At 38.3% G+C, this 27342-nt stretch overlaps 1 protein-coding gene across 4 annotated transcripts in view; it reads right to left on the bottom strand.

The window, feature by feature from the left end:
* The window catches only part of RTN1 (reticulon 1), a 278823-nt gene that overhangs the window by 31013 nt on the left and 220468 nt on the right, over positions 1-27342 (bottom strand). Inside the window, exon 1 of one of the 4 annotated variants that reach the window (XM_010363111.1) lies at positions 3879-4247. The exons of 2 other annotated variants lie outside the window; for them this stretch is intronic. In XM_010363111.1, coding sequence (XP_010361413.1) covers positions 3879-3939 — 61 coding nt within the window. In that variant the 5' untranslated portion in view covers positions 3940-4247. Of the gene's footprint in view, positions 1-3878; positions 4248-27342 lie in introns of those variants that run through there. One more of the 4 variants, XM_010363112.1, reaches the window with a different exon arrangement.

The raw sequence follows: 27342 nt of genomic DNA, 5'->3' as shown, positions 1-27342 counted from the left end.
TTATCAAATTTTGTTCCCCTAGTACAACATCATTTGGATTTGGGTAGTATAGTAGAAGTGTTAAAAGTATAGGCTTCATGATCAGAATGTACTGTGTTCAGAACCCAGTTACATCCTGGGGCAAACTGCTGCCCCTCTCATTCTTAAATCCCTTAGTTACTTATAACATGAGAGTCACAAAAAAAGCTCACGGAGGCTTAATTAAAGCAGGTATGTAACAAGAGCTTAGGATAGCAACTGGCACATAGCTAATATTTACAGAGAATTTAGAATGATGAATTGATGATGGTGGTGATGACAGTGACAACCATGGTATAAATTGGTCAAGATCACGGCCTTGCTGCTAAATTTTGCTGTATTTGTAAAGATTAGAATGTCTGTGAAAATATCTCAGATGAGGTAGATGAGAGTTCATTTTCTCTAACTTAGCATTAGTAAGATAGGCAGTGAGTGCTGAGATGGGAGGAGTTATGGATTTGAAGCCAAGACAATCACCTTTTACTACACAATTTGCTACCAAAAAGCCTTGGGCAAGTCAGTTAACTTCTGAGCCTCATAATGTCCAAGAGTAAACTGAAAAGCTCAGATGAGAATACATGTGCAAAATGAAGACTTGTAAATGTGAAGGGGTTATTAAGCCCATAGAATCACCATTACATAGATAATTTAAACCTTTAGAAAAATCATTGAGGAAAAAGCCATCAACCTCAGAGGCAGAAGGTGGAGCAGTGGGAAGTGAGGGTCTCTGGAGACAGCGCAGGCTTGCAGCCAGCCTCTGGCATTACTATCTGTGTGCCCTTACCAAAGCCTCAGGCATCCTCTCCAAATGAGGACAATAATAAAACTTACACCGCACAGGTTTTGTGGGGACTAAATGCAGTAATTCAAACAAACCACTCAGTAAAAGAGTCCTGTAAATAGTAGGATGGTACTGATCTGTAAGATTATTATCTATATAGGTGTTTTATTAGGTTGTCATTTAATTCTCATTTTGTTTTCACTGAGTAGAATGTGCTTTGATTATTAACCAATACTTGGTGGTAGTATAACTTTTTAAAATTGGAAGCAGAATTGGTGTGGTTTGGTATATATAAGGAGGACTTTAGCCTCCCTTTCTTTAAACATTCTTTTCTGTAGCTGAAATTATGTATGTTGATATGGTTCCTCTTGCATGTGCACTACAGTGTTTATGGAACACCATAATTAGTTTCAGTGGAGTCTTCACGAAATATTCAATCTGCCGCAATTTCTCCACGTAGTATTTAATAATACGAAGAAAACCGAAAGCTCGCTTACTTCCTTTCCAAGTAAAACTTGTCCCTCCTAATCCTTCTGGAGGACATCAACAATGCTGCACTGACTTTTTTCCACTGCATTCACAGCTGCTTCTAGATCACACGCAATTTTTTTTTTTTTTTGGGTATCCTGGACCTCTGCTGGTCTATGGGTTTGGCTCACTAAGAATTATTACACACCAGACCGGGCATGGTGACTCAAGCCTGTAATCCCAACACTTTGGGAGGCTGAGGCAGGAGGATTGCCTGAGGCCAGGAGTTTGATACCAGCCTGGGCAACATAGCGAGACAACGTCTCTACAAAATAATAATAATATTCCAGTGACTTCAACCGTGGTTACATATTAAACTTACCTAAGGATCTTTTTAAAAAATACGGATACTCAGCTCAATTGAATCAGAATCGCAAGGGGTGGGGCCCAGGCATCCTTTGTGGTTTTTAAAGCTTCCCAGGTGATTCTAACAGGCAGACAGGGTTAAGAACAACTGTTTTTGATAATAAGGGAACTAAAGGAAAGAGGATACACTAAAAATGCTAAACAACAACAACAACAACAAAACCTCAATGTAGATTCTGTTAAGGTTAAAAGTTCTCACAGTGAGGAGAAAAAAAGGAGTAATTCACTTCTTACAATTTCTCTTTTGTGCTCATAAGTCCATCCAGTTACTTACTAGTCAGTTTTCAAGATAATGGATTTGTTCCATCTGACAAAAGGAAATCAGTGGTACCGAAGACTACTAAAGGTCGCTGAGTATAAAAGATTCTCAGTGATCTTCAATTAATCTTCACAAGTAGCTCTACATCAGAAATGAAAAATTATTTTCTCTTCAATGGTGAAACTATGACATTTTGTGTTAATTTCTAATGATAAAAGTCCATGTGATTTTTTAAAACCTCGGAGACATAAACTGAGGCAACCAAGTCAAAACCCGTAAGATTGTGCTGAAATAGATTAAGATATTTAATTCAGAAGATTTTGTGAATATCTTACACTAATAGAACAGAAAACCTGCCATCTTTGAATATCTACTTTTGTTAAAAATACTAGAAACTCATAATCTTAGTCTAAAAACCAGTGTTTATGCCCAACTAAATTTGATATTATATCAAGCTATAGTTGTTTGTAAGGTGGTGTATATCAAATAAACTGGATGGGTCTAAACACAGAATAAGAATAAAATGTTACAAAATATTTTCACAGCTGCCTTCTATATTGAACATATGCTCTTCCACGTAATTGTCATCATTCTTCAAAACATTGAGCCTCGATTGCCATACATTTCTTATTTATTGGCTTTTAAATTTATCAGCTCCATCGATTTACTTTTGACAACTGTATTTCCAGCACTCATATAATTTGAAGTAGACGATTGGATTTTATGTCATTGCCACCCAATCCAACAAACAAGAGGCAAGGTAAGTAGGCTTTTAATTCTGAGATTTATGTTTACTTTTTCTTAAAATATATACCGAAGCAAAACCCCACAGAGGCATTAAAGATGAAAGGACGTCCTATCCTTCCTGTGATATAAAATTACAAGGGGAAGATGCCAGATTTTTACAAAATCAGCTGCTGCTCCAGAGTATTCTTGGTCTCCTGAGGGATGCTGCAAAACCCTGCAGGTTAAATTAAACGCGCCTTCTTCAGAACCATCTTTGTTAAATATGAAAAGACACAGTACCTCCGACAAACACCCAAGTTACTACACACAATTCATTCTTGCAAATTATCTTTCTCCTCATACTCTGTAACTGAGCAAGGTGAATTTTAATGTAACAAAGGAGAGATGGATGTGTGAAGTGTGAGGCTGAATAAAAATGGCTGAAAAGCAATCCAAACGAGGCTGGAGGGTAGCCACACCCAGTGCTAATATGGACTATTCCAAAATAAATCTGTTATACCAAGGGCCACGGCACTGTTTCGTTCTTTCCCTCCATTTATTTCACAGATACCTATTATTAATAAACAGTAGTCACAGGTTACTCCAATGACAGAAAAAAAACCCCAAATATTTCAAAGTGAACCATTCAAATATGTGGCTACGCCATCATATTTTCAGGATTTCGAGAGCTAGTCTGCATCTCTACTCTCCTTTGTGTGATCACAAATAATAACCCTGAAATGGGTGTGTCCCTCTTAAAAGGATGCACTCCAGCCCTCTCAGTTAATGGTTCTGATAGGAGATTTCAACCTTAGGGCAGAAATAAATACACTGGGATGCAGGAAACAATAAGAAAGCACTTTAACTCCGACGATGAGAAAACATTAAACAAGTACTGAATGATCCACAGATCCCAAAAGAACTCCCAAGGAGGCGACTGATGCATTATTTAAAATACCAGCATTACAATAAGAAAACAAAGGGGTGGGGGTGGGGTTAAAGAAAAAAGAAAAGAAAAAAACAACAACCAAGCACCATCCATTTTGATTCTTGAAATAACAGGTTTACTACCCCTCAACAGAAAGCTCCGGGGTATAAAGCATGCACCGGTCCCACAGGTGAAATGATGCACAATGGATGAGTCCGGGTCCCGGGTTTCCCGTGCGCCTCAGGCATGCACTACTGAAATAAAGAGAATACCCTGACTTTTCCAGTTGCTCCACACACAGTCCATCTTGGTGGAATCGGCAGTGGCCTGCATCGTGCGGGCTTTGGCGGCTCGCCGTGTCTCTCCTCGCGGGCGCCGAGCGTGCACTCAAGCACTGGTGCCCGACTGCTGCGGCTGGGCTAGCGGTGGCCGCGCGGATGCGGAGAGACTGAGGCTGCACCAGGCGGCGCGCGGAGAGGGGCGGGAGCGTCGCTGCCGCCGCAGTCTGCGCGGCCGGCAGCGAATCAGCGCGGCGCGGCTCCGGAGCCGCCTGCGCGCATGGGGATGCGGGCGCCGCTCGACGCGACAGCGTTGGCTGGGCTGCCCAAGGGTGCTACCCTGGAGACGGGTAAAGCGGTTCTGGCCGGGAAGGCGCTGACGCGGACAGGGGGTGGGAGGTTTGGGAGGAGGGGAAAAAAGGCTGAGGGTGGGGGTGAGAGGAGGGGGACTTGGGCTGTTCCTGGGAGTTCTTGACTCCCAGAATATGCGAGGTGCATATTCTAGAAATTTCTGAGAAACCCAAGAAACCTGCTGGACAAGGCCAAGTCAACGGCATCATAAATGTCAGGCTTGCAGCATAATGTTTCCCAATTGTCGCCACCGTTTACCTTTCACTTCTCCCTTCCCTAACTCTTAAAAATCTGGACTCAATGAATTTTAATTGTCTAGAATCTTAGGAAGAATTGCCAGATTCTCTCCTTCTTTTGGAATACTCCACAGATATCCAAAACCTTTGTTGGCAAGAAACAATCATTGGAGAGAAATCCTACTGTTCTGTCCCAGAGGGCTTGTGTATTTCTTGGGTTACCCCTCTCTGTTTGTGGGTTGAGGGAATCCATGTCAGAATGCGGTGCCTGTAGACCCCAGACCAAAGCCCTTGGACTCTGGTACGTGGAGTCATTGGTTAATGCAGTGACAATCTAAGGGTATCAGTTGTGGGGACGTTCAGACAGAACTCAGGGAAGCAAAGCGCATTATCTCAACAGTGTCATCTTTGGGATTGACCACTGGGGGGCAATGGAGGTGGGTGGTGTGTATTTGGGAGATAAGGCTTTGGTTTCCAAGCCCAGGTAGTCAAGGATGTCAGGAGTCCCCAGTTAAAATGCAAATGTCTAAGGAAGGAACAGAACAATGGGTGGTGACCTACTTTTTAAATCTTACCATAAACTACTTTATCGGAACATACATCAAGACCCTGAGAGAATGGATGGGATAAATGTATTTTGATGAAGAAAAGGTAGAAATAGGACAGAGAAAGGACTGGAATGTGGGCATTGTCTGGAAAAGAAGGTAGTGTTGGAAGAGGTACCTAGAGGAGACAAGACACTGCATGAGGACAGAGGATGCCTTAGAGATCACGGGAGCATACAGAAGGAAGAGTTCCGAGGGAGCAGGAACAAACTTTTCACTTCATCTTGTTGTGGCACGGCCTTATCCATTACAGGGTCTTTTTCATAGAGAAGTGGAGCCTTCCCGATTCCTCTACAGTTCCCAAAGGTGTTCTTTCCCAGACCAAAATCTAGATTTGCATACCCCACACCAGCAAGGGCCTAAGGACAGTAATCTCAAGGTTATGCTTGTAGACATGATTTATCATCTTTCATTTTAATGAAGCATATACACTTTAGAATACGATCTTTGGGATCATGTGTATTCTTTTCAGGATACAAGCTTGTGGAGAAACCGAATGCAGCTTAACAGGGGTGTCAGAGCTCCCACAGGGTTGATGGGAAGGAACAACAATGACCACATTATTACAAAGCACTTTTAACAATGACCTACTCTAAGAATATTTTCGTGATTTTTTTTTTTCTATTTATATTCCCTACCTTTCCTCCCTCCCCCCAATTTTTTTCATTGCCACGTCATTTTTGGGAGTTCTGTCAAATACTGAAAAGACTGGTATATATGATGACAGCCTGATCAGCACCGAATTCTCACTGTATGATATGGGGACAAGACTGAGAAGAAAGGAGAGGGTAGAGTAGGGGTTGCCTGGTGGGCTCTTGCTGCCCTGGCTGCTTTTCAGTTGGAGGGAGATCTTTAGAGCTGTGGCCACTAGGAGGCACTGCCAGTCCAATGATAGCCCCAGTTATCCGCCGTAAGTCCAGAAGGTGCCAGCAGGTACCTTTAGTGATGATTATTGTGTCCACCACATTACGGGAAACAGTGTGTACTGCCAATCTGACAGTCTGTATAGTGTGTATGGCGAATACACAATGTTCCCAATAAGGAACAGGGAGAAGCAAACTCTCTTTAAAAAGTGGAGGATACATTAGGTCAGACTTCCTGGGCTAGGCATTTTCATTGACCATAAAGTTGACCTTGGGGCCAGGCGCAGTGGTTCACTCCTGTAATCCTAGCATTTTGGGAGGCTGAGGTGAGTGGATTGCTTGAGCCCAGGAGCTCAAGACCAGCCCGGGCAACATGGTGAAACCCCGTCTCTAAAAAAAAAAATACAAAAAAAAAATTATCCAGGCATGGTGGCATGCACCTATAATCATAGCTACTTGGGAGGCTGAAGTGGGAGGATCACCTGAACCCAGGGAGGTCGAGGCTACAGTGAGTTGTGATCACACTACTGCACTCCAGCCTGGGTGACACAGTGAGACCCTGTCCTTGGAATGTCAGCTTAGCTGAAAGACCACATTATTTTCATTCACGCTAAGTGTGGAGAGAGATGTTGGATGGCACACAAAAAACCCACTCTAACAGTTTGATAGTTGAAGGTTGAGGAAGTAAGATGGCTATTTCACAGACAGATTCACACTAGTGAAGTAAGAATTGGCAGGCTTTAGGTTAATGTGTAAGTGCTAAGAGAAACATAAATGAACTTATTCATGGAAAACTAGGAATCACCTGTATTGTAAAAGTTAGCTACATGGCTTTCAGCAAGTCATTTGTCATCTCTGGACCTCCCAAAATTATAATACCAATAACTGGAAGCTTTAGGTGTTTGTCATTGTGAAATAATAAGAATTTATTTCCCATAATCATTGTAAATGGGTGCTTTCTTTGCACAACTGTTCACACAGTATTAATTGAAAGCTCTTGCCAAGATCAAAATGATAAAATGGGTAGAAAAGATATGTAAATTTTCCTTAAGTGGTGAAAGAAAACAGAAAGCAAAATAAAGCTTGCTAAAAGCAGGCAGGAACTGCCACTATCTTTAAACCAGTAGAGAACAGACGGGCTTTATCTGCAGCCAGCTTAGAGCTTGGTTAAGGTGCTTGCCAGGAGAGGAAGTGATTTATTTATTTTTCAGGATGAAATCATGCATTAGGCAGTCTGTTCTCAGGAAAAGCAAAATAGTCAAGTTTTGTAATCTTATCCCAGGTCAAGATGAATATTGAAGGCTAGCATTCCCAGAGGGGTTTTATTGTGTCTGTCTCCTCTAGCACTAGAATTTTACTGATGGGAATCAGTGGCATCTGCATTGATACATTTATTCAACAAATATTTATTGAGTACCTGCTGTGTACTGGACACTGTTCTAGGCATAAAGCAAAGTTCCTACTTTATATGCTGGTGTGTATGTGTGGGCAAATAATAAAAAAGGTAAATATGTAATATTCATTTATGGACAAGTATATGGGAAAAATAAAGCACATAAAAGAGGACAGAGTGGAGGTGAGGTGGAAATTTGCTATTTTATAAGGAGGGTCAGCAAAGGCCTGGAGCAGACACCTAAAGGAGCAGGAGATGCCATTAAGATATATGGAAGAAGAACATTCACAGATGCACTGCATTTTCATGACAGAATGCAATAACTGGTAAACTATATAAGCATCTTCATTTTTTCTTGTTCTGAGAAATATAGCAATTGGAATAAAAGGCACAGAACCAAAAATATACTTCATTATGATCAAAGAACACTGAGAACTCTATGCCATATGGAATAAGGAAATTTAAAAAGGCAACCAGTTTGGTACATAACCCACTGTAGCAGAATAATGCATGAATATGGAGATTCAAACAATAGATTAGCACATGTTATTTGCCAGGTGCTTCTTCATTTGGTATATATTTAGTTGTTACAAGATCCCTATGAGTTAGTGTTTACCCTCGTTTTTTGATTCATTTATTCATTTGATCTACAAATATTTACAGAGCCCATACTAAGGACCTGTCTCCATAAATACAAAGGGAGCTGCCCACTGGGAACTTGAGTCTAGAGGGGGAAAATTTTACACATAAATAGATAAATGCAATCAACTAACAGGCCTATGAGCAGGAAAGAGTGGGTACACAAAACAGAGAGTGGCTAGGGAGAAGAACAGGTTTCAGGAAAGGCTTTAGAGGGTAGGTAAAGTTGAAAGCTGAGTTATTAACAAGAAATAGCATCATCAGTTTGAGTCATGGGGATTTCCTGGCAGACAGAAATGGAATTAATGGGAAACTTAATTACAGAAATGTGCAGGGTCCAGATCATGCCAGGCCTGAGTAGTAATACTGGCAGTAAATGACGGAGACACTGAAGGGTTTTGAGAAGTGGACTAACATGGGAACTTGAATAATTTATCCAAATTTGCAGTTTTCCAGAATTGATAAGTTCTAGGGTTATGACAGTCAATCAGCCCTTAGCAAGACAAATAATAAATCAATACCCTGACCCACATTATAGTGAACATGTAAGGCATCAAAGACAAGGAGAAAATCTTAAAAGCAAGCATAAATCAAAGGCATATTACCTCAGAGAAACTGTTAGACCAACAGCAGTCTTTAATAGAACCAGAATATAATAGTTTGAGAAAATAACATCTTCAAAGTAGCAAAGGAATGTAATCATCATCTTGAATTCTATACCCAGCAAGACTAACAGACCTTTTCAAATATGTAATCAATGAGAGAATTTACTAATTGCAGACCCTGAAGAAAAATCTACCAAAGGTGACACTTTAGGAAGAAGAAAACTGAACCTTAGAAATGAGTTGCATGAAAAAAATGCTGGACTTAAAAATTGTTAATGGCTAGCTTGAGGATTTATAAAAGAAAGGTAAAACTAAAACGGGAGACAAAAAAAGAACATAAGGTGGAAAAGAGTGGGAAGAGTAAAAGCATTCTACAGTCCTTTCATTGTTTAGAAGGAAAATAGAAATACCAACTGTAGACTTTGGCAACTTAGATTTGTGTATTAAGTATTTGTCACCTGAAAAGAAAATAATTAGAACATATAACTTCTAAATAAATAAATTGCATAAACTAGAAAATTAACAAATTCAATCAAACAATAGAAATTAGGAAAGGGGAAAATAAGAAGAAAATACAAAGAACTGGTAAATGGAAAGCACAAAATGAAGTGTCATAAGTCCTCACTTAACATCATTGATAGGTTCTTGGAAACTGCAACTTTAAGGAAAAAGACATATAACAGAACGATTTTTTTTTCTCGCCAGTGTTAATAATGAACCTACTTTGCATGAAATGACATTATTGAAGAACCTGCTATACATCTTTTCACTTCAAGTTATAGTTTCCAAGAACCTATGACATTGAGGACTTATATTATTGGAAATACATTTAAATATATCTAACTTGTACCAGCTGGAAAGATGGAAACTGTCAGATTGGATGAAAAAAATCTAGCCATAGGATGCCTACAAAAGAAAATCTGAGTACATAGTTGAAATAGGAAAGTTTAAAGTGGAAATGAAAAATGCTATACCAGGTGATGTGGTTTGGATATTTTTCCCCTCCAAATCTCATGTTAAAATGTGATTCTCAAAGTTGGAGGTGGGGCCTAGTGGGAGGTGATTGGATCATAAAGGTGGATCCCTCATTAATGGTTTAGCACTATCCCCTTGGTGATAAGTGAGTTTTCACTCAGTTCGTATGAGGTGCGGTTGTTTAAAAGTCTGGGACCACCCCTCTTGCCCTGTGCTCCCTTGCTCCACTCTTGCCATGTGATGTGCCTGCTCCCACTTCACCTTCTGCCATGATTGTAAGCTTCCTGAGGCCCTCACCAGACACTGAGCAGATACTGGTGCCATACTTGTACAGCCTGCAGATTCATGAGCCAATGAAACCTTTTTTCTTTATAAATTACCCAGTCTCAGGTATTTCTTTTTAGTAACAAAAGAACAGCCTAACACACTAGGTTAATACAGTATTATATAGTGACCTTGCTAAATTTACTTATTAACTCTGTTTGAAGGTTCTTTACAAATTTCTATACACATATGGGCATACCTTAGAGATACTGTGGGTTCTGTTTGAGACCACTACAATGAAGTGAATATTGCAGTAAAGCGAGTCACATGATTTTGGGGGTTTCCAAGTGCACATAAAGGTTATGTTTACACTATACTGTAGTCTACTAATTGTGCAATAGCATTATGATTACAAAAAATTCACATGCCTTGATTTAAAAATATTTTATTGATAAAACTGCTAATAATCTTCTGAGCCTTCAGTAATTCATAATAATCTTTTTGCTGGTGGAGAGTCTTGCCTCGATGTTGGTGGCTGCTGACCAGGGTCATGGCTATTGAAGGTTGGAGTGGTTGTAGCAATTTTTGAAAGTAAGACAGCAGTGAAGTTTGCCACATTGATTGACTCTTCCTTTCATTAAAGATTTTTCTGCAGCACACAATGTTGTTTGAGAGCACTTTACCCACAGTAAAAGTTCTTTTAAAATTGGAATCAATCCTCTCAAACTCTGCCACTGCTCTCTCAACTAAGTTTGTAGTATTCTAAATCTTTTGCTGTCATTTCAACAGTGTTCACAGCATCTTCACCAGGAGTAAATTCCATCTCAAGAAACCACTTTCTTTAGTCGCCCATAAGAAGCAACTCCTCATCCATTCAAGTTTGATCCTGATATTGTACCAATTTAGTCATATCTTTGGGCTCTACTTCTAATTCTGGTTCTTTTGTTATTTTCACATCTGCAGTTACTTCCTCCACTGAAGTCTTGGACCTCTCAAAATCATCCATAAAGATTACAATCAACATTTTCCAAACTCTTGTTATGGAGGATGACCTTCTCCCATGAATCACGAATGTTCTTAATGACATTTAGAATGGTGAATCCTTTCCAGAGCATTTAATATGGCAGCTATAGACTTTCAAAATGGTTTTTTTTTTTCCCCGAGATAGAGTTTCACTCTTGTCACTTAGGCTGGAGTGCAGTAGCGCGATCTCAGTTCACTGCAGCCTCCGCCTCCTGGGTTCAAGTGATTCTCCTGCCTCAGCCTCCCAAGTAGCTGGGACTATAAGCACCTGCCACTATGCCCAGCTAATTTTGGTATTTTTAGTAGAGACGGAGTTTCACCATGTTGGCCAGGCTGGCCTCAAACTCCTGACTTCAGGTGATCCACCCCCTTCAGCCTCCCAAAATGCTAGGATTACAGGCCTTAGCCACTGTGCCCAGCCACAAAATGTATTTTTAAATATGACTCGAAGGTCAAAATTACTGTGTGATCCATGGGCTGCAGAATGGATGTTGTGTTAGCAGACAAGAAAACATTCATTTCCTTGCACATTTCTATTAGAGCTCTTAGGGGACCAGGTTCATGGTCAATGAGCAGTAATATTTTGAAAGGAATATATATATTTTTTCCTGAACAGTAGTTCTCAACAGTTAGCTTAAAATATTCAGTAAACTATGCTGTAAGCAGATGTTCTGTTATCCAGGCTTTGTTGTTAAATTTATTGAGCATAGGCAGAGTAGATTTCGCATAATTCTTAAGGGCCCTAGGATGTTCTGAATAGTAAATTAGCATTGTCTTCAACTTAAAGTCACCAGCTGCAATGTAGTCCACCTTCATCAATGATCTTTGGAATAACTTGCTGCAGCTTCTCCATTAGCACTTGCTGCTTCACCTGGCATTTTTTTATGTCATGGAGAGGACTTCTTTCCTTAACTGTCATGTACCGACTTCTGCTGCTTCCAGCTTTTCTCCTGCAGCTTCCTCACCTCGCTCAGCCTTCGTAAAATTAAAGAGTGAGGGCCTTGGTCTGGATTAGGCTTTGGCTTAACGGAACGTTAGGGTGGGTTTGGTTTTCTTACCAGACCGCTGAAACTTTCTCCATATCAGCAATGAGGCTGTTTTGCTTTCTTATCAATCATGTGTTCACTGAAATAGCACTTTTCATTTCCTTCAAGAATCCTTCCTTTGCATTTACAACTTGGATAACTGTTTGGCCTTGCTTTTGGCCTATCTTAGCTTTCAACATGCTTTGTTTACTAACATTAATCATTTCTAGCTTTTGATTTAAAGTGAGAGATGTATGACTCTTCCTTTCACTTGAACACTCAGAAGCCACTGTGGAGTTATTCATTGGTCTAACTGAAATACTGTAGTGTCTCAGGGAATAAAGAGACCTGAGCAGAGGGAGAGAGACTAGAGGATGGCCAGTTGGTTGAGCAGTCAGACACACACAACATTTATTGATTAAGTTAGCCATCTTCTATAGGTGTGGTTTGTGGCACCCCAAAATAATTACAACAGTAACATCAAGATCACTGATCGCAGATCACCATAACAGCTGTCATAACTAGAAAAAAGTTTAAAATAGTGTGAAAATCACCAAAATGTTACAGAGACATGAAGTAACCAGATGCTGTTGAAAAGATGGTGCTAATAGACTTGCTCAATGCAGGGTTGCTGCAAACCTTCAATTTGTTTAAAAAAAAAAAAAAGCAGTATCTGCAAAGTATCATAAAATGAGGTATGCTTGTAATCATATCTTCTGTGAATAAAAATTGGTTTATTTTTTCCCTTCCAATCTTTGTACTTTTATCTCTTTTACCTTGTCTTACTGCACTGGCTATGACCTCCAGTATAATGATGAGTAGAAGTGATAACAGATTATTCTTTGTCTTACTCCTGAAGTAAGGGAAGGGAAAACTGTGCTCAAAATTTTTACTACCAAGTATGATGTTGGCTGTGAGTTTTTAGCTCTCCTTTATCAGTTTAATAAAGTGTCCTTTGTTTTCCAGTTTTCTGAGAGTTTTTATTATGAACAGATATTGAATTCTATCAAATACTTTTTCTAAAGCTCTTGAGATGACCACATGGAATTTTTTATTTTCTTAATATAAAAATTACATGCATCAAATTTTGAATGTTAAACCTTGCATTTCTAGAATAACCTCACATGGCTCCTATGTGACATCCTTTTAATACATCAGCATTCAATTTGGATTCAATGTGCTAATATTTTGTGTAGAATTTTTGTATCCATATTGAAGACATACTGTCCTCCAATATTCTTTTCTTGCAATATGCTTGTACATCTTGTGATAGCTTAGATTTTTGTATTAGGTTTATACTGGCCTCACAAAGCAAGTTAGAAAATGTTACTCCATCCTGTATTTTCTGAAAGTTTATGTAAGATGGTATTATTTCATATTGGAATATTTGGAAGAATTCACCACCGAGCCCATCGGGGCTGGGACTTTTCTTTGTAAAACAGTTTGTAATTATAGATTTCTTTAATAGATATTAGGATTATTCTAATTTTTAATTTCTTCTTATGTCGGTTTTGGTTTTTATTTCATATATAATGTCTCATATATTTCTTCAAATATTCCTTGAGACCCATTTTCTTTTCTCCTCTTCTAGGAAAGCAATTTTTCATATGTTAAACCTTCTGAAAATGTTTCACAAGTTTTTTATACTCTTTTCTTTTTATATTTTTATTCTCTTTATCTATCACTTTGAATATTTGATATTGAGCTATCTTTGAGTTTACTAATTCTGTCTTCTGTGTTGAAAGTCTTATTAAACATAGTCAATTAAGTCACAATTTCAGAAATTTTACCTTTCAGTTCTAGTAATTTTACTTTTTAAAATAGTTTCCATGTCTCTGTTGAAATTCTTCATCTTTTTAATCAATTTTCTTTCACATATTTATAATAGTTATTTTGAAGTCTTTATCTGCTGTATCCAATATCTGGATCATCTATGTGTCTGCTTCTATCATCTCATTTTTTGCTTGATTGTTGGTCTCATGTTTTTGCCTCTTATATGTCTAATAGTATCTTATAGCATGATGGGCATTGTGTATAAAAGAATCACAAAGACTGACAGTTGATGTTATTTTCCTTCAGAAAAGTTCCTCCTTCCACTAGTAAGGAGCAACTGAGGAATTGACAAGTTTCCATCAGAAATTAAACTGAGTTATGGCGGGTTGCAGTTTTAGTTAGGGTAGGCCCACCTGTGGTTTCAGTGATCTTATAGATATCATTTGAAATGTGATTGTTTTAGGCCAATAAGCCTCTGGGCAGCCTAAGAAAAAAGAGAGAACACAAGGCCAGGGATGGTGGATCATTCCTGTAATCCCAGCAGTTTGGGAGGCCAAAGTGGGAAGATTGCTTGAGGCCAGAAGTTTGAGACCAGCCTGGGTAATTTAGAGAGACTCTGTCTCTACAAAAAATAAAAAATGATCCAGGCATGGTGGTGTGCACCTGTAGTCCTAGCTATTTGGGAGGGTGAGGCGAAGGGATTTCTGGAACCCAAGAGTTCAAGGCTGCAATGAGCTATGATCATGACACTGCACTCCAGCCTGGGTAACAGAGTGAGACCTCATCTCAAAAAAAAAAAAAAAAAGAAAAAAAGAAAAGGAGAGTGAGAGAGGGAACACAAATTACTAGTATCATAAATGTAGAGGGGACATCAAAACAGATCACATGTACATTAAAAAGATAATAAAGGAATACTGTGAACAATTCTGTACTCACAAATTTGATAACCTAGATGAAAAGGATCAATTCATTGAAAGACACAGTCTGACAAAACTCACACAAGAATAAATACACAATCTGAATAGGCCTATCTGTATTAAAGAAATTGAGTCAATAATAAGTTTCCCAAACAGAAAGCACTAGACCCAGATAGGTTTACTGGTGAATTCTACGAAATACTTAAGGAAGAAATTATACTAATTCTCTACATTTTATTTCCAAAGATAGAGTAGATGTAATACTTCCTAACTCTATGAAGCCAAAATTAACCTAATACTAAATCAAATGAAAACATTATAAGAAAAGAAAACTACAGGCCATTATTTCTCATCAACATGATGCAAAAATCATAACAAATTAAGAAATCAAAATCAACAATCCATAAAAAGAATAATATGCCACAACCAAGTGGGATTTATCCCAGGCATGAAAGGCTGCTTCAAAATTTGAATATCAATCAATGTAATCCATGGTATCAATAGACTAAAAGATAAAATGACATGATCATATAATATAGATATAGAAAAAAGTATTTGGCTAAATCTAACACCCATTCATGAAAAAAAAAAAAAAGTATCTTAGGAATAGAAGGGAACTTCCACAACTTAATAATGAATATCTACAAAAAATCTACAGCTAACATCATACAGAGTAGTGACAAACTAGATGATTTTCCACTAAGATCAAGAATAAGGCAAGAATGTCCTCTTTCACTGCTACCTTTCCCCATTGTAATGGAAGTCTTGGCTAATGCTACAAGACAAGAAAAGAAAATACAGGTATTCAGATTGGGAAGGAAAAAATAAGCTATCTTTGTCTAAAGATGACATGATTGCCAATATAGAAAATACTAAAGAATTGACAAAAAATCTCCTGGAACTAATAAGCAATTATAATAATATAGCAGGATACAAGGTTAATAATTAAAAGTTAATTGCTTTCCTATATACCAGCAATGAACAAATGACATTTGAAATTTAAAACAGAATACCATTTACATTAGCACCAAAACACAAAATATTCAGGTACAAATTGAACAAAAGATATTTGAATCTATGTAAGAAAAACTACAAGACTCTCATGAAAGGAATCAAAGAAGAATGAGATAAACGGACAGCTATCCCATGTTCATGGACAGGAAGACAATACTGTGAAGATATGAATTCTTCCCAGTTTGATCTACTGATTTAATGCAATCTCAATCCAAATTCCAGGACGTTACTTCATGAATATCCACAAACTAATTCTACAGTTTATGTGGAAAACCAAAAGACTCAGGATAGCTAAAACAATACTGAAGGAGAATGAAGTTGAAAGATGATACTACTTGACTTCAAGACAGTATGGTATTGGTGAAAAAACAGACAAATAGACCAATGGAAGAGAATAGATAATCCAGAAATAAACACAGACATTTAGTCAACTGATCTTTGACAAAGGAGCAAAGGTAATACAATGAAGCAAAGACAGTATTCTCAGCAAATGGTGCTGGAACAATTGGACATCCCATGCAAAAAACAAAACAAAACAAAACCAAAAGCAACAAAACAAAAACAACAAAACAAAACAAAAACTCAATTCGGACACAGGCCTTACAGTCTTCACAAAAACAACCTCAAAACTGTTCACAGACCTAAACGTAAAATGCAGAGCTATAAACTTCTAAAAGATAACATAGGAGACAATCTACATTACCTTGGGTTTAGTGATGACTTTTTAAATACAATGCCAAAGCACGATCTGTGAAAGAAAGAACTGATAAGCTTACTTCATTACAATTAAAAATTTCTGCTCTGTCAAAGACACTGTCAAGAGAATGAAAAGACAAACCACAGACGGGGAGAAAATAATTGCAAAACATATATTGTATAAAAGACTTATAAAAAATATACAAAAACCTCTTACAACCCAATAGTAATAAGAAAATGAAAATTCTGACTAAAAATGGCCCAAAACCTTAATAAACACCTCATCAAAGAAGATATATGGATAGCAAATAAATGTATGAAAAGTTGTGCTACCTCTATGTTAGAGGAAAAATACAATTTAAAACAACAATGACATACCACTACACACCAGATAGACTGGCCAAAATCCAGAACACTGACAACACCAAATGCTGGGCAAAGATGTGGAGCATCTACTGATGAGAATGCAAAATGGTTCGGCCACTTTGGAAGATAGTTTGCAAATTTCTTACCAAACTACACATATTCCTACCATATGATCCAGCAATTCTTCTTCTTGATATTTACCCAAAGGAGTGGAACAATTATGTACACACAAAACCCTGCACAGACATGTTTATAGCAGCTTTTAAAATAATTGCCCAAAATGGACAAATTGTAGTACATTCAGGCAATGGAATGTAAGAGTTAAAAAGGGATGAGCTACCAAGCCATGAAAAGGCATGAAGAATACTTAAATGCATATTTTACTAAGTGAAAGAAGCCAACCTGAAAAGTCTGTATACTATATGATTCCAGCTATATGGCATTCTGAAAAAGGCAAAACTAGGGAGACAGTAAGATTGGGGTTGGGGGAGAGAGGAATGAATAGGTGCAGCACAGATAATTTTAAGGCAGGGAAACTACTTTGTACAATATGATAATGGTGGATATATGTCATTATAAATTTGTCCAAACCCCCAGAATGTACAACACCAAGAGTGAGCCATAACGTAAACTTTGGACTATGGGTAACAAGGATGTATCAATGTAGGCTTATCAATGATAAGAAATGTACCACTCTGGTGTGGGATGTTAACAATGGGGAAGGCTATACATGTATGGGGCAGAAAGTATATGGAAAGTCTCTGTACTTTATGTTCAATTTTTATGTGGAGTTAAAACTACTCTAAAAATAGTCTAGTAATAAAAGTAACAATACAACACAACAAGAAGGATATCAATTAAACCAACTGCTTGTTCTTGAAAATGCAATAAATAGGCAAACTTTGACATTACTGACTGAAAAAAAGGCAGAAATAAACACTAAGGATGAAAAGAAGAACACAGTTACACATAATATATTTTAAATCACAAGATATTATATAGTTATGACAATAAAATTGAAAATTTAGACAAAACATGTTTTATTACCAATATAACTTACCAAAACTGACTCAGAAAGAAGTATGAAAATATGATTGTTGTTATAACTATAAAACAAAAGGAACCCACTATTAAAAACCAGTCTTGGCTGTTGTTGCCTTCAGTACAGCCACCCTACAGAAAAGTGGCCAGACGACTTCTCTTTCCATGGGTCCCTGGCCTTGCTTCTCCTCACTGGGTGGGACATCCTGACTGGGGTCACTACCCACCTTTGCCAGTGTTTTCCAGCTGGCAGTGTTTCCAAGCCTCCCTGGAATGGAGCTCCCAGGGGGAGGAACAGGCCACCATCTTTGCTGTTTCACAGCCTTAGCTATTCTTGCCACAGGGCTCTAGAAAGTCCAAAGCAACTAGGGACTTGGGGCAGTTCCCCAGCACAGCAAAGCAGCTCTATGAAGCTGCAACTAGATTGCCTTTTCTATGGGTCCTGGACCCTGTTTCTCTTCACTGGGCAGAATCTCCTGACCAAGATCTACAACTACCCTCACCAGTGTGTTTACACTGGCAACAGATCCATACCTCCCTGGGATGGAGCTCCCAGAGGGAGGAGCATGCTGCCATCTTTGCTGTTTTGCAGTCTTGATTGTTGATACTTTCAGGTGCTGGAAAATCTGAGGTGATTAGAAACTGGAGCAGACCTTCTGCATATTGTAGCAGCCCAGTGGAAAAGTGGCCAGACTGTTTGTTACGTGAGTCCCTGTTCCCATATCTCCTCACTGGGCAGGTTCTCTCAGCCTGGGTCTTCAGCCTTTCCCCACTGGAGCTATTGAGCCAGTAGCAGTTCTTCAGCTCTCTGGGACAGAGCTCCCAGTTGGAGGGTTGGGTTGCCATCTTTGCTGTCTCACAGCCCTCACCCTTGTTGTCTCCAGGCTCCGGAGAGTCCATGGGGACCAGGCAATGTTATGAACCCCCAGCACAGAGCATCCACCTAATGGAAAAGTGTCCATACTGTTCTCCACACAGGTCCTGGTCCTCACTTCTCTTCCCTGGGCAGAGTCACCAGGCCCAGGACTCCAGCACAACCACTCTGATCCTCCCTGATGGCTTCAATCAGAGGCAGCCCAACAGTTAAGAGAACACCTAAATGCAGAGATGAGAAAGAACCAACACAAGAACTCTGACAAGTCAGATGGCCAGAGTGTCTTATATCCTCCAAATGACTACACTAGTTCTCCAACAAGGGTTCTTAACCAGGGCGAGTTGGTTGGAATAACAGAAAGAAAATTCAGAATACTGATAGGAACAAAGATCACTGAGGTTCAGGAGAATGGCAAAATCCAATCCAAGAAAACTAAGAATCAAAATAAAATGATACAGAAGCTGACAGATGAAATACTGAGTATAAAAGAACCGAACTGATCTGAGAGAGCTAAAAAACAAACTGCAAGATTTTCACAATGCAATCGCAAGAATTAACAGCAAAATAGACCAAACTGAGGAAGAAATCTCAGAACTTGAAGACTGGCTCTCTGAAACAAGATAGTCATATACAGATAAAGAAAAAATGATGAAAAGGAACAAATAAAACCTCTAAAACAAATAAAAATATGGGATTATATAAAGAGGCCAAAACTATAAATCACTGGCATCCCTGAAAGGGATAGGGGGAAAGCAAACAACTTGGAAAACATATTTCAGGATATCTTCTGTGAAAACTTCCCCAACCTCACTCTAGAGGCCAACAGTCAAATTCAGGAAATACAGAGAACCTCTGCAAGATTCTCCATAAGAATATCATCACCAAGATATACAATCAGACTTTCCAGGGTCAAAATAAAAGAATGTTAAAAGCAGCTAGAAAGAAAGGGAACCCCATCAGGCTAACAGCACACCTCTCAGCAGAAACCTCTCAGCAGAAACCCTACAAGCCTGAAGAGATTGGGGGCCTATATTCAACATTCTTAATGAAGAAAATCTTCAACCAAGAATTTCATACCCAGCCAAACTAAGCTTCCTCAGTGAAGAAGAAATACGATCCTTTTCAGATAAGCAAATGCTGAGGGAGATCATTACCACCAGACCTGCCTTACAAGCACTAAATATGGAGAGGAAAGACCATTACCAGCCAATTAAAAAAAAAAAAAAAACAAAAAACACTTAAGTACAGAGGCCAGTGACACTATAAAGCAACCACACAAACAAGCTGGCATAAAAAACAGATAACAATGCAATGACAAAATCAAATCCACACATATCAATAATAATCTTGAATGGGTCTTGCTTCTTTATCTAGCTTGTCACTGTGTGCCCCATTTAAAAGGCATGTAGTGGCAAGCTGGATAAAGAATCAAGGCCCAATGGTATGCTGTCTTCAAGAGCCCCATCTCACATGCAGTGACACCCATATGCTCAAAATAAAGGGATGGAGGAAAATCTACCAAGCAAATGGAAAACAGAAAAAAGCAGGGGTTGCAATCCCAATTTCAGACAAACAGACTTTAAACAAACAAAAATCAAAAAAGACAAGACCATTACATAATGGTAAAGGGTTCAATTCAATAAGAAAACTCTCCTAAATATATATGCCCCCAACACAGGGACACCCAGATTCACAAAGCAAGTTCTCAAGAGACCTGCAAAGAGACTTAGACTCCCACACAATAATAGTGGGAGACTTCAACACTCATTGACAGAACTAGACAGATGATCAAGGCAGAAAATTAACCAAGATATTTAGGACCTAAATTCAACACTGGACCAAATGGATCTGATAGACCTCTACAGGACTCTCCACCCCAAAACAACAGACTATACATTCTTCTCAGCACCACATGGCACATATTGTAAAGCCAACCACACAACTGGTTATATAACAATTTTCAGCATGTAAAAGAACTGAAATCATACCAAACTCACTCTTGGATAGCAGTGAAATAAAAGTAGAAATCAAATTACAAAAAACTCAAAACATGCAATTACATGGGAATTAAACAACCTGCTCCTGAATGACTTTTGGGTAAATAATGAAATTAAGGAAGAAATCAAGAAATTCTTTGAAACTAATAAGAACAAAGATACAACATACCAGAATCTCTGGGACACAGCTAAGGCAGTGTTAAGAGGGAAATTTATAGCACTAAATTTCAACTTAATATCAAAAGTTAGAAAGATCTCAAATTTATAACCTAACAGCACAACTAAAAGAACTAGAGAAGCAAGAGCAAACCAACTCTAGAGCTAGCATTAGATAAGAAATAACCAAAATCAGGGTGAAATTGAAGGAGATCAAGACATTAAAAGCCATGAAAAGATCAACAAATCTAAGAGTTGGTGTTTTGAAAAACATTAATAAGATGGGGCACTAGCTAGACTAACAAAGAAGAAAGATAGAAAATCGAAATAAACACAATCAGAAATGACAAACGGGATGTTACCACGAACCCCACAGAAATATAAATAACTATCATAGACTACTATGAACACCTCTATGCACACATGCACACAAATGAGAAAACCTGGAAGAGATAAATTCCTGGACACATATACCTTCTCAAGACTGAACCAGGAAGAAATTGATTCCCTGACCAGACCAATAATGAGTTTTGAAATTGAATCAGTAATAAATAGTCTATCAACCAAAAAGTCCAGGACCAGATGGATTCACAGCTGCATTCTGCCACTAAAAGAAAGAAAGAAGAGCTGGTACCATTCCTACTGAAACTATTCCAACAAAATGAGAAGGGACTCCTCCCCAACTAATTCTATGAGGCCAGCATCATCCTGATACCAAAACCTGGCAGAGACACAACAAAGAAAACTTCAGCCCCATATCCTTGATGAATGTTGAGGCAGAAATCCTCAACAAAATACTTGGAAACTGAATCCAGCAGCACATCAAAAAGTTAATCCACCATGATCAAGTAGGCTTTATCCCTGGGATGCAAGGTTGGTTCAACATATGCAAATCAATGAATGTGATTCATCAAATAAACAGAACTAAAGACAAAAATCACATTATTAGCTCAATAGCTGCAGAAAAGGCTTTTGATAAAATTTAACATTCTTTTATGTTAAAAACTTTCAATAAACTTTGTATTGAAGGAACATACCTCAAAATAATAAGAGCCATCTATGACTAAACCACAGCCAACATCATACAGAATGGACAAAACCAGGAAGCATTCCCCTTGAAAACTGGCATAAGACAAGGATGCCCTCTCTGACCACCCCTATTCAACACAGTGTTGGATGTCCTGGCCTGAGCACTCAGGCAAGAGAAAGAAATAAAGGGCATCCAGATAGTGTGATGCCACCAGCTTTGTTCTTTTTGTTTACAACAAGACTACAGTAACCAAAACAGCATAGTACTGGTACCAAAACAGATATATAGACCAATGGAACAGAACAGAGGCCTCAGAAATATTGCCACACATCTACAACCATCTGATCTTTGACAAACCTGACAAAAACAAGCAATGGAGAAAGGATTCCCTATTTAATAAATGGTGTTGGGAAAACTGGCTAGCCATATGCAGAAAACTGAAACTAGACACCTTCCTTACACCTTATACAAAAGTCAACTCAAGATGGATTAAAGACTTAAAAGTAAGACCTAAAACCATAAAAACCCTAGAAGAAAACCTAGGCAATATCATTCAGGACATTGGCTTGGGCAAATACTTCATAACTAAAACACCAAAAGCAATGGCAACAAAAGCCAAAATTGACAAATGGGATCTAATTCAACTGAAGAGCTTCTTCACAGCAGAATAAACTATCATCAGCATGAACAGGCAACCTATAGAATGGGAGAAAATTTTTGGAATCTATCCATCTAACAAAGGTCTAATATACACAATCTACAAGGAACTTAGAACAAATTTACAAGAAAAAAAAACCCATCAAAAAGTGGGCAAAGGGTATGACCAGACACTTTGCAAAAGAAGACATTGATGTGGCTAACAAACATATGAAAAAAAGCTCATCATCACTGATCATTAGAGAAATGCAACTCAAAACCACAATGAGATACCATCTCATGCCGGTGAGAATGGTGATTATTAAAAAGTCTGTAAACAACAGATGCTGGCGAGGATGCAGATAAATAGGAATGCTTTTACATTGTTGGTGGAAGTGTAAATTAGTTCAATCATTGTGGAAGACAGTGTGGCAATTCCTCAAGAATCTACAACGAGAAATACCATTAGACCCAGCAATCCCATTACCGGGTAGACACCCAAAGGATTATAAATCATTCTACCATAAAGACACATGCACATGTATGTTTACTGCAGCATTATTTACAATAGCAAAGGCTTGGAACCAACCCAAATGTCATCAATGATAGACTGGATAAAGAAAATGTGGCACATATACACCATGGAATACTATGCAGCCATAAAAAAGAATGAGGTCATGCCCTTTGCAGGGACATAGGTGAAGCTGGAAACCATCATCTGCAGCAAACTAACACAGAAACAGAAAACCAAACACTGCATGTTCTCATAAGTGGGAGTTGAACAACTAGAACACATGGACACAGGGAGGGGAACATCACACACCAGGGCCTGTTGGGTGTGCGGGGAAAGAGGAGGGGGAACATTAGGACAAATACCTAATGCATGCAGGGCTTAAAACCTAGATGACAGGTTGAGAGTGGAGCAAACCACCATGGCACATGTATACCTATGTAACAAACCTGCACATTCAGCACACGTATCCCAGAACCTAAAGTAAAATTTAAAAAAAAGAAAAGACATTAAAATAGGAAGAGAGGATGTTAAACTATTTTTGTTTGCAAATGACATGATTCTTTATCTAGAAAATCCCATCATCTCAGCCCAAAAGCTCTTTAAGCTGATAAACAACTTCAGCAAAATCTCAGGATAGAAAATCAATGTACAAAAATCACTAGAATTCCTGTACACCAATAACAGCCAAGCTGAGAGCCAAATCAGGAAAGCAATCCCATTCACAGTTGCCACAAAAAGAATAAAACACCTAGGAGTACAGCTAACCAGGGATTGTAAGATCTCTACAATGAAAATTACAAAACACTGCTCAAAGAAGTCAGAGATAACACAAATGGAAAAACATTCCATGATCATGAATAGGAAGAATCAGTATCATTAAAATGGCCATACTGCCCAAAGAAATTTATAGATTCAAAGCTATCTTTATCAAACTACCAATGACATTTTCCACAGAACTAGAAAAAAACTATTTTAAACTAATAATTCACATGGAACCAAAAGAGAACTTGAAAAGCTAACGCAATCACAAGCAAAAAGGACAAAGCTGGAGGTGTCACATTACTCAACTTCAAACCATACTATGGGGCTATAATAATGAAAACAGCATAGTCCTGGTACAAAAACAGACACATAGAGCCAATGGAACAGAATAGAGAGCTCAGAAATAAGGCCACACACCTACAACCATCTGATCTTTGACAAACTTGACAAAAACAAGCAATGGGGAAAGGATGCCCTATTCAATAAATAGTGCTGGAATAACTGGCTAGCCATGTGCAGAAGACTGAAACTGGGCCCCCTGCTTACACCATATACAAAAATCAACTCAAGGTGAATTAAAGACTTAAATGTAATACCCAAAACTATAAAAACCCTGGAAGACAACCTAGGCAATACTACTTGAGATATAGGCATGGGATCTGTAATCCCAGCACTTTGGGATAGAGTTGGGTGGATCACCTGAGGTCAGGAGTTCGAGACCAGCCTGGTTAACATGGTGAAACCCTGTCTCTACTAAAAACACAAAAATTAGCTGAGCATGGTAGCAGGCACCTGTAATCCCAGCTATTTGGGAAGTCGAGGCAGGAGAATTGCTTGAACCCGGGAGACGGAGGTTTCAGTGAGCCGAGATCGCACCACTGCACTCCAGCCTGGGTGATAAAGACAGACTCCATCTCAAAACAAACAAACAAACAAAAAACAAAAAACCCCCGACATAGGCATGGGTAAAGATTTCATGATGAAGTCACCAAAAGCAATCACGACAAATTGACAAATGGGATCTAATTTAATTTAAATGAAATTTGTTTCTGCACAGCAAAATAAACTATCAGTAGAGTAAACAGACAACCTACAGAATGGGAGAAAAATTTCGCAAACTATGCATCAAAGGTCTAATATCCAGCATTTATAAGGAACTTAAACAAATTTACAAAACAACCCCATTGAAAAGTAGGCAAAGGACATGAACAGACACTTCTCAAAAGAAGACATACATACAGTCAACAAGCATATGAAATAAAGCTCAACATCACTGATCATCAGAGAAACACAAATCAAAACCACAAGGAGATACCAAGTCACATCAGTCAGAATGACTATTATTAAAAAGTTCAAAAAAAAATAACAGATGCTGGTGAGGCTGCAGAGAAAAGGGAACATTTATACACTGTTGGTGGAAGTGTAAATTAGTTTAATCATTGTGGAAGGCAGTGTAGTGATTCCTCAAAGAGCTAAAAACAACTACCACTTGACCCAGCAATCTCATTACTACATTATATTACCCAAAGGAATATAAGTCATTCTACCATAATGAGATATGCACACTGTGTTCACGGCAGCACTCTTCACAATTAGAAAGACATGGAACCAACCTTAAATGCCCATTAATGGCAGACTGGATAAAGACAATGTGGTAACATACACCATCCAATACTATGTATCCATAAAAATGAACAAGATCATGTCTTTTGCAGGATAATGAATGGAGTTGGAGGCCATTATTCTTAGCAAACTGAGGCAGGAACAGAAAACCAAATACCATATGTTCTTACTTTTAAATTGGAGCTAAATGATGAGAACACATGGAAGCAAAGAGGGCAACAACAGACACTGGGGCCTACTTGAGAGTGGGAGGAGGGAGAGGATTAGAAAAACTAACTATTGGGTACTAGGCTTAGTACGTGGGTCATGAAATAATCTGTAAGATAAGCTTACCTATATAGCAAACCTGCACATGTATCCCCTGAATCTAAAATAAAAGTTAAAAAAAATGGAATTATTAAACAAAGATAGATAAATAAAAACAATCTAATCTGAAGACCTGAGAGAGAAAAAAGCTTAAAGAAAAATGCACAAAGTACAGAGACTTGTGGTACAATATCAAGTGTATCAATGTAGGTATAATAGGAGTTCCAGAAAGAGAGCGGAAAAAGAAAGAAACAGAAAAAAAAATTTAAGACATAATCCTGGAAAATGTTCCAAATTTTATTTTAAAATGGATTAGTCAACAGATATAAGAACACAACAAACCATGTAGTTTAAATACAAAGAGACCCTCACCTAGACACACCTTTATCAAACACTTGAAATAAAAGACAGAAATTTGGAAAGGAGAAAGTAAAAATGACTCATTGCATGCAGGAGGTTATTAATACTAATACCAACTGATTTCTCATTAGAAACAATGGAGACCAGAAAGAAGTTCCATGACATTCTGCATGCTGAGACAAATGCTGTCAACCAAGAATTTTATATCCAGAAAATTGTCTAAAACTGAAGGTGAAATAAAGACATCCCCAGATAAACAAAGATAATTCATTGCTAGCCGACTCACTTTAGAAAAAATTCTAAAGAAAAACTTTCAAGTAGAAAGGAAATTTCCCCCAGAGAGCTGCTAAAATTCATAGAAAGAAACAAAGAATTCCAGAAATAGTAAATATTTTGGTGTATGTAATAGACTGCATAATACTTAGTTTCTGTTTTTTATTTATTTAAGAATGAGACTATTCTATATGTAAAAATACATATAAAGCAATAAATATAAAATGTAAGCAATAAAATAAAACTATATAAAGCAACAGTCATAACACTATATTATTGAATTTATAACATATATAAGTAGCAATCTATTAAGACAAAAATTATATATATATATCCCCCTAATATATATACTCCCATAAAAATAGGATCCCAAAATAAAAACAAAAATGGACAGAATTAAAGGGATAAATACATAATTCAACAATAATATCTGAAAACTTCAATATCCCACATTCAACAATAGATAGAACTAAACAGGATATTGTTATAACAAGGAAAGAGGAATTGAACAACATTTTATTTATTTGTTTATTTATTTAGAGATGGAGTCTCACACAGTTGCCCAGGCTGGAGTGTAGTGGCACAATATAGGCTCACTGCAGTGGTATAATCTCAGCTCACTGCAACCTCCGCCTCCCAGTTTCAAGTGATTCTTCCCACTAAGAAAAACTCAGGTCCAGATGGTTTCACTAGTGAATTCTGCCAAATGTTTAAAAAGAATTAAGAGCAGTACTTCACAAATTCTTCCAAAAAGAAGAGGAGGAGGAGGGGCTGGGCACAGTGGCTCATGCCTGTAATCCCAGCACTTTGGGAGGCCGAGGCGGGCGGATGACCTGGGGTCGGGAGTTTGAGAACAGCCTGGCCAACGTTGTGAAACCCTGACTCTACTAAAAATACAAAAAAAAAATAGCTGGACATGGTGGCTCGCACCTGTAGCCCCAGCTACACATGAGGCTGAGGCAAGAGAACTGCTTGAACCCGGGGAGGGGAGGATGGCAGTGATCCAAGATCACACCACTGTACTCCAACCTGGGCGACAGAGCAAGACTCCATCTCTGTGAGAAAAAAAAAAAAAAAAGGAGGAGAGAAAATATCCTGTCTCACTCTGTAAGGTCACTATTTCCTGATGCCAAAATCAGAA

The sequence above is a fragment of the Rhinopithecus roxellana genome, chromosome 5 (genome assembly GCF_007565055.1).
Source record: "Rhinopithecus roxellana isolate Shanxi Qingling chromosome 5, ASM756505v1, whole genome shotgun sequence".
Classification (NCBI taxonomy): domain Eukaryota; kingdom Metazoa; phylum Chordata; class Mammalia; order Primates; family Cercopithecidae; genus Rhinopithecus; species Rhinopithecus roxellana.
Note: the sequence above shows the minus strand (reverse complement) of the source record. Positions and strands in the feature narration are given on the sequence as shown.